The 8,877-nt window shown below is 42.1% G+C and overlaps 1 protein-coding gene across 3 annotated transcripts; it reads left to right on the forward strand.

Moving 5' to 3' along the window:
* The first annotated feature begins 386 nt into the window (after window positions 1-386).
* On the forward strand, window positions 387-8,472 carry LOC311146559 (tetratricopeptide repeat protein 19, mitochondrial-like). Of its 3 annotated transcripts, none has more exons than XM_084183076.1 (10): window positions 387-661; window positions 910-1,001; window positions 1,280-1,390; window positions 1,770-1,808; window positions 2,325-2,381; window positions 2,751-2,812; window positions 3,219-3,313; window positions 6,053-6,207; window positions 6,644-6,806; window positions 7,557-8,472. In XM_084183076.1, exons 1-10 carry the CDS (start codon window positions 391-393, stop codon window positions 7,721-7,723), a joined length of 1,212 nt encoding a protein of 403 aa, XP_084039202.1. In that variant the 5' UTR covers window positions 387-390; the 3' UTR covers window positions 7,724-8,472. The 3 variants fall into 3 exon arrangements, with proteins under 3 accessions (XP_084039202.1, XP_084039201.1, XP_084039203.1); XM_084183075.1 differs by having other exon boundaries at window positions 393-661; window positions 6,053-6,231; window positions 7,557-7,798; XM_084183077.1 differs by lacking the exon at window positions 387-661 and having other exon boundaries at window positions 928-1,001; window positions 1,285-1,390; window positions 6,053-6,231; window positions 7,557-7,798.
* Window positions 8,473-8,877: the final 405 nt, after the last annotated feature.

Genomic DNA, 8,877 nt, shown 5'->3' on the forward strand with positions numbered 1-8,877 from the left:
TCGTTTCTAGTGCTCCTCTGCTACCTTCTTTCCCACTGTCCCAAATAATTCAACAGCTGCTGCTGTTAATCGCTCGGTGATAAACACATTCAACTGCTGTACTTTAAACATTTTGAGAAAATGTTAGGTACACTTCAGACGCTCATAAACAAATCCATTGAAGGTAGTCGTGTTGACCGCGGGCGCAGAGAATCACTTCCTGAACAAGTTTTTTGTATTGGCCTTCAAAATATAAAATAATCAAAAACATTGATTTATTCGAAAATATTAATAAAATTATTGTTATGTACAAATTCACTTTTATGTTGAACGCTTTTTAATTTGAATACAGGAAGTGACGCATTTTGGTTTTCCACCAAGACTTCCGGCTGAATTGTAACGTATTTAAAAATGGCGCTACCCGCTGTCACTCGTGCGTTCTTTGCTAATAGGAATCAAATAACACAATGTATGTCAGAGGGCTCCCGCAACCTGTCTTTAGGTATTCGAGTTCATGCGAGGACACAATCATTGCAATGTCTGAAAATGGCGAGTTCTCAATCGAATGCTGTACATGCTACTGTGCACCGAAGGTCACAGCTATTCCGCAGCTGCGAAAGCAATGGTGATGAAAACAGCCGTGCTACTAGTAACTGGACTTATGCAATGTGGAGTGGAATTGGTAAGTAATTGTCATGTTAGATATGTAAAAATAATCTTCCCTAGTGGGTGTCATTGTCAGTACATGAAATTGCTACCAAGAGACTATCATCGATAATGTTTTACATTGATGTATGTGCATGTGATTTGAATAATTGTGAGTACTTCAACATGTCATTACAAGAACGTGGTTAACGTTCATAACAGGTCATTTGAGTCATTGAGTGACCTAAATGTTCTGTGATATACATTCCCCCCTCTCATTCGTAGCGTTCTCTCTCTTCAGCAAAGCTGAGGAGGACACCAGAACTGAGGCCCAGAAGAAAGAAGATGAGATTATTTTACTTTTGAAGAGAGCCAAGGTAGCTAATTGTCATTGATGCTGGCAACTCCTCAGTACAGTTTCTACCTAGAATCTTAATCTAAACAAGAGAAGGACAGTACCATGCAACTGTATTTGCCATGAGATGATATGCAATGTTGTGAATCTAAGTGTCATGTCATATCAATTTAACAGCATTTTAATTGTATCAATTCAGACCCAACTGTTTGACATATCTGTCCTAGACATTATGTTTTGACTAAGTGTCATATGTCTTTACATTTGATGTCTGAGTAACATTGGTGTGTGTTGTTAAAGCTCAGTATGATGCGGGGGCAGTTGCATGGAGCCAATGGATTCCTCCACCAGGCCATCGCACTGGCCCACCAGACTCACAATACACAAGCTATCATCTACACCTACAGTTTGGTAAAAGCCTTGACTTTTTAACAGGAGGTTTTTAACTTGTTGAAATGTGCTTCAAACCCAGTGTTATTAGCCTACACAGTGAACTTGTGGGAACAAGTGATTGACTGGACTTATTTGACATGTGATTGGTCATGTCTTTTGCTGTGCATTACAGAGAGAATTTAAGTATCGCAGCCTCTTGCAATAGTGATATTGAACACACATCGATCCATGTTGCGATAACGATAGTTTTGAGATATCGTTCAATACACTTTGATGGAGTAAGGTGTAATGTGCTTACTCAGGAATTGTTGTAAGCATATTGAATGTAATGCCACAGTTGGCATAGAAACTCAGACGTACATCATTATTGTTGTTTTATTTTCCCCGGTCTCTACAGATGGCGAACCTTGCCTATGTCCAAGGTCAGCTGGATAATGTGAGTAACAGCAGAGGTCTCCACTTTCTCCACTCTTTCTCCACTCTTCAGTGAACCCCCCCCCCACCTGCTGGCCCACTTTTGGGATTTATTTTTAATGGTACACTCAGCAATATGACAATGTCACTCACTGCGGGGTGGCTTCCTGCTTATCGAAATCCAGAACATGAACAAAGTTCAAATCTGCAGGGAGGACTGCCACTATTGGCGCTTCCTAATGTGTGTATTCTTCAAAGGAGAAGAACCAATAGGGGAAGTATGGTCATTTTTAAATCCCATTTTTGTTGATGTCTGTAAGCTGGAGGTGAAGATGATGTCATATTGCGGAGTCTACCTTTTGAAACCATTCAGTTGTACTAAGCTCATGAGGCATTCATAAGTATATTCTTCAAGAATCAGTGGTACATCATTCATTGAAATGACCATTGAGCAGAGGTTAATTTGATAGATTGTACCTTTTTAATGTTTTGAGCTGTTTTGCCGACATCCAGTGACCCCTGTGCTCTTCTCCCCCAGGCAGAGAAACTGTTCAAAGCATCCATGAGTTTCATGTTGTCCGGAGGAACACCACAGGTGAGGGTTGGTCGTGTGTCTAAGTAAGAAGTTAATAGCGTGGTAAATATATTAAAATGTACGCACGCATTACTGTAAGTCGCTTTGGATAAAAGCGTCTGTTACATAGCATAGATTATTTTATTAATAGTAGAGAAATAGAATTGTTGTGACGTGCCTATTGTAGCAGCTTTCTGATTTTGAAATGAACAGGACAATCTGTAATTTGACCATCCATCTGACGAAAGAAGGACTGTCTGGAATAAATAGTATTGGGCTCAGCTCCGTCTATACCAAAACCATTGGCAGTGAATTGTTGTGGTGCGTCGTTGTCCAGACACTCAATGCTATATTGCTACTTCAGTCTTTTTCTCTCTCTCCGGTTCAAAGGATGACAATGGGGTTATTGAAATGTCCCTGAAGCTCGCTACCATATATGCCGGCCAGAATAAGTAAGTGGACTTCAAAAGTGGATGTCTTCATGTGGGTTTCAATGGACGTTGGCGCAATTGAATCAGCTTCACGGTTTAAAGCAACCAAATTAGTTCTAGTGGTCTTTACCTCTTAAATAATGGACATCATTTAAAGTAGGAGACACCGTTGCATCAAATTCCCTTTGATGCATCATTTAATAAAATGCAGATACGTTTCTGATAGGAGCCAGCCAGCTTAGTTGATGAAGAGTATTCAGCATACACCATTTAAAGAGGATCTCTAGCCAAACCCAAGGTTTTCAGTTGAGAATGTTTTTTTTCCTGCATTTGGTTGTAGTCCTGTATTATAGGACTACATTTCCCAAACCACCCTCAGGTTCTACATACCATTTACAAACTCTAACCTTTTTTTCTTTCTTCTCAGGAATGACTTGGCAGAGACTGGTTTCAAGTTTTGCATTGAATCCCTTGAAGCCAAGTTGGAGAAATTCAAGGAACTTCCTGCTGAGGAGCAATCAGGTATCTAACGACCAAACCTTCAAATAGTTATAGCTTTAATAGCATAAGATTGTGTGTGTGATTCTGGATGACAAAATCATTATGTTGTCATCCAGAGTCACATGTATTTATTTTCCAAGCTAAATCACAATATATTACATACAGCAGGTTTGTAAAGGACCAAAGAGTTTGGTCTGCTTAGTGTTTTAAATTTTTGCCATTGAAAAAATATCACAGCCCTAATCAGGATCCTCCTCTATATCCTATCCAACACTGCTTGTGTGTGTGTGTGTGTAGGGCACAACGCTGTCTACTAAAAATGCATATCACTTGACTCAAATTTGCCTGTAGCTCACATCATTATCACAAATCTAGGATGACATTTGACTCAAAACGGCATGGTCTTGGTCTGACCCGCAAAGCAACTCACACATCTTTAATGCTAAGAAAAATGTATTTTTATTTATAAGATGCAGAAAGAAATGAAGGTACAATCTATACCTTTATTATTTATTCGCCACAGTAATTAATTGTAACAAATTTGAAATGCAAGCTTCATAAGTAAATTATCAATTTCAAGCAATTTTGACATGCCAAAAAAGGCCTAAGCTAGTAATTGTTGATTGACATATTGCTGTTCCAATCAGAGGGCAGAGTGTGCCTTTCACAAGCCAGTTGGTTGCATGTTTTCTTTTGCAAGGCCGATGCTGCAGCTACTGTTTCTTGCTGTGTGGAGAGTAATCCACGGAGACTCTGTGCCACAAATTTCAAGTCATCAGATAATTTCAAGTCATCAGTCTTAAATCAAAGTCGAGTCTTGAGGCTCCAAGTCAATTCTCAAGTTGTATTTTATTTTCTATCAAGTCTCAAGTCAGACTCGAGTCCAAGTCATGTGACTTGACTCCACAACTCTGGTACGTTCTAATCGTCACTGTAGGAACAACATCTTCTATGCACTTCCTGGTGAACCAACCCAGAGACAGTCAGTATATTCCTCAATGTCATTCCTAGAGGCGGCTCGGAACATATCTCAGTCCGCGTGATCAAAACAGTCCTGTAATATGGATTACGATTGGTCAGACCAGCGTTGAACAGACCTTTAACATGGGTGCTTCCTGTTTTAATTTATGCCTATTGGCAGGGAAGAGCCGAATGGAGGCTGATTTGCCAAAGGGGTGATGGAGGGCTTTCCATCCATCTCAGTATAAAGAATAACACTGATCCAATGTATTATTCCCGCGAGTGAGGCAAGAGATGTGTTGGTGGAATTTTCCTTATATTTCCTTTGTTAAAGTCCACAATGGATGCGGCCTTGAGATATGCTGTTTCCAATTTGTTCAAAGTCCTGTGTAATTCTTCAAGTGCCAGCGCGGTGTCTGCTTGTGGGGGGGATGTACACAGCCGTGATACAAACAGCTGTAAATTCCCTCGGGAGATAATGGGGTCGGCATTTGATCGTGAGCTATTCTCGGTCAGGAGAACAAACTCTTAAGGCTTTGTACATTCCTAAAATCACACCATGAGTTGTTGATCATAAAACATCCTCTTCCGCCATTGTTTTTCCCCGCAAAGCTCTTTTACCTTGTCCGCGTGATGTACGGAGAACCCTGTAGGCTGTATAGCCTGATCAAGCTCCTCCCCCGATAACCAAGTCTCTGTGAGACAGATTATATTTAGTGTCTTGTAAATCTGGTAGGAAATCAGCGCTCTGAGCTCACAAAGTTTATTGTCCAGGTAATATAGTAGAAAGGGGAGGGTGGTTTAATCAGACTAGAACTCCAGCTCGCCTTCCCCTCTGGCGGCATCTTTTTGGAAAAGGGCTCCTGTAATCAATGGAACTGCTTTGGGTAGTCTAGACAAGAGTATCCCCCGCCGGTAAGACTAATTTGTGGTGAGTAATCTCGATCTGATGTCCAGAAGTGCTCGTCGGTGATAGGAAATAATACTATAAAGTTTTAAAAAAATCACTAAAGTAATCAAAAGACTGCAAAGTTGTCAGGGAGCTAGCAACAGGGCGACCATCGTCGGCGCCTTCTTGTTGTAAAAGCCAGTCCATTGTACTGTTCAGTAAACAACAGACTGTCAGTTCATTGTAAAGTGTAGACCTCCATCTTCTCTAGCTGTGTTGGGCCCTATGGTGTCTTCTCTCTAGTCTAGACTGTGTCTGCGCTGTCCTTCTGCTCCTTTTTTTTGTGTGTAAATGTTGTCCAATCACAGTATTTAAACCCCCAAAATATTGTCCATCGGTAATCCGTGACCGCACAATAAGCACATCACTGCTTCCTGTCAACTGAATTTCTCTCCCAAGTCTCAAGCAGACTGTAGTAGTTTTTCCTCTAGGACTTTCCATGCGCTTTGCTCAGTCCCTTTTTTTTTTTACTTTTCATTCTTAATCCTTCCTAAACAAGTCCCCACCAATGACGGGCATTACCATTTGCACAATGCAGCCACAACCATGCTTGAAATGATTGAGGGTGTGGCCTGGCTGGTCTAGTGGTCCTGTCCCGGGCACACATTATGTACCGTGTTGGCATAGCCTGGAATCCGGCCTACTACCCTGTGACATAGAAAGGGGATATCTTTCCTCTCGCACACTCTGGTCAATCAAATATGAAAATGTAAATAAAGAGGGCGACGTTATCTTCTGAAAAATTTTGTAACCTTGCTTTAGTATTGTGTGCATTCAACTTGTATGACCTTTTTGATATTGAGCTTGCTCGCTGACAGCATCCATGCTCATGTTTCTCTCTCTCTCTTCAGAGGAGTTGCGGAAAGAGACCCGGCTCCTGCTGGGCCTGACCCTGGACTCCCACGCCCGCTACATGGCCGCCACACACTGCCTGAGCCAGGCGGTGCTGGACTACAAGCGAGCTCTGCTGATCTGCCAGGAAGAGCAAGGAGAGACCCACCCCCAGGTACAAGGAGAGACCCACCCCCAGGTACAGGGAGAGACCCACCCCCAGGTACAGGGAGAGACCCACCCCCAGGTACAGGGAGAGACCCACCCCCAGGTACAGGGAGAGACTCACCCCCAGGTACAGGGAGAGACCCACCCCCAGGTACCAGTTGTCAAATGTTTAGTCATTCTAGTCAACGCTGCCTGAAGAAGACTGATGTAGTCGAAATGATTTGCAGTTATGCGTCCTGATGTTTTGTAACCTGTAGGGGGCAGTTATGTGTCCTGATGTTTTGTAACCTGTAGGGGGCAGTTATGCGTCCTGATGTTTTGTAACCTGTAGGGGGCAGTTATGCGTCCTGATGTTTTGGAAACTAACTTCATCTGCTCCTACTTTAATGTATATATTTTTTTGTATATTAACTGGAAATTGTTTTCTGCTGTCCTGTCTACAGTCCTTGGTGCTGCTGAGTGACCTGGCCACCATCCTGGACCTGCAGGGTCGCCACGACGAGGCTCTGCCCTTGGTGAAGCAGGCTGTGGAGCTGAGCAGAGAAGCCGGCCACCATGACCAGCACGTGCTGCTGGGAAACATGGCAGGCGTCCTACTGCACAATGGTAAGGAGGGGTGAAGATGAGGACAACCTCTAGGAGGGCCTTGGTTTCCTCTTTCCTCAACACAAGCCAGTTTTCAGTATCACAACATGAGCTTTTATTGTGAATTCTCTAAATGTAATGTAGCTCAGTTGGTAGAGCATGGCTCTTGCAACATCAGGATAGTGGGTTTGATTCCTGGAACCACCCATGAGTACAAAAAAAAAAAAATGGTTGCACGCATACAGCGGAACAAAAAAACGTTGTTGGGTTACGATGATCGCCGGTCATGGTGAAAAAAAGTAACACTCCCTATAGGCATACTTTCAATGTATTTTTCCATAAAAGGTGGGTAAACTGTTGAAAAAAAAAAAAAAAAAGAAGTGGGTAAACTGTGTTTACTTGCGTTTACCCTCCGTTACACCACTGCATGCATGACTAAGTCTCTTTGGATGAATGTGTCTGCTAAATGGCATATATTATATCTCTATGCATGTTATCCCTCTGACACAGGTCATTTTGACGAGTCGATGCAGCTGCATAAGTAACTGTACAGATATCAACACGAATGAATAACATTTAGTTCAAGGGGGTACAGTGAATACTTTTTACGACTGTTGATATCAGAGAACATGTCTGTAGTGTTCACTAGGGCGTGCAACAGAAAACGCTTCGAAGCGTTTTTTGCATTTCAGGTAGTCCCACCTGTTTTTCTTCCGTTTCGTGCCAAATGAACACAATCGTTGTCTCTTGTGGGTTTTCCTCCTTGTCCAGATCTGTTTGAGGAGTCTGTGAAGCTGTACAAGGAGGCTCTGGCCCTGGCCCAGTCTGCAGGAGATGAAGAAGCAGTGGAGCAGATCCAGGAGGGGCTGAAAGAGGTGGGCAACAGGAGGAAAGCACAGAAGGCGGAAGCCGAAGCAGCCAAGAATAAGACCGACTGACCCAGTTGGATCAACTAAACTAATATTAACACAACCCCAAGAAATCTCTCTTAACTAGTCTGTGCTTGCAGAGCTGAAGGGACCTAAATCCGATTGGTCGGTGTAAGCGCAAATTATGTAGTACAGGGCGTTTAGCTCAGGAAGAGGAGAAAAGGCAATAACACTGTCACATCACAACGGATGTCTTGAAAACAGTTTCTTACAATGGGCATGTAACAATTTAATCTGTGAAACCCCGGTGATGTTTTTTTGTCTGTATTGTGTGAAATCTCACTCCTTCAATGTGGAGTCCGTTTTGCTGTCAGATTGGCTGAAGATGTAAGGGGAACGCCTCAGGGCTAAATTAAGAAAGTCCATGGCCAGAATTCAAGCAAAGGTATCTTGTCGACAAGCGTATTGCACTTGACTTTTAAATTATGACTTTATATTTACGTTTGAGCTGGCATCTGCAGCGTTTGTCATGAATGCGATCTCTCCACGAACGTCGGGGGAAATGCCTTTTAAAAGGCACATTGTCGACAGTGCAGTGCGATTGATGGCAATGTGTCTTTGTTTGAATTCCATCCTGAATGATGGCGCCTTAGCAATGGCAAGTCATCAGACTGTCTGAATTACTATAAATGAAACCGTGTAAGATATGTAAATGTTATGTGTGTGTATACAAAACAATTGTATATGGGCTGGAATATGACATAGGACTTAACTGGCAGCTTTGAGTGAAATGCCAAATAAAGAATGTTCTTGTTTTCCCTTTGTGTGACAAACAGAGATACACTACCGTTCAAAAGTTTGGGGTCACTTAGAAATGTCCTTGTTTTCGAAAGAATAGCATTTTTTTTGTCCATTAAAATAACATCAAATTGATCAGAAATACAGTGTAGACATTGTTAATGTTGTAAATGGCTATTGTAGCTGGAAACGGCTGATTTTTTTATGGAATATCTACATAGACGTACAGAGGCCCATTATCAGCAACCATCAGTCCTGTGTTCCAATGGTATGTTGTTTGCTAATCCAAGTTTATCATTTTAAAAGGCTAATTGATCATTAGAAAACCCTTTTGCAATTATGTTAGCACAGCTGAAAACTGTTGTGCTAATTAAAGAAGCAATAAAACTGGCCTTCTTGAGACTAGTTGAGTATCTGGAGCATCA

This window comes from Coregonus lavaretus (assembly GCF_964263955.1).
Source record: "Coregonus lavaretus genome assembly, chromosome: 19".
In the NCBI taxonomy this organism is placed as follows: Eukaryota; Metazoa; Chordata; class Actinopteri; order Salmoniformes; family Salmonidae; genus Coregonus; species Coregonus lavaretus.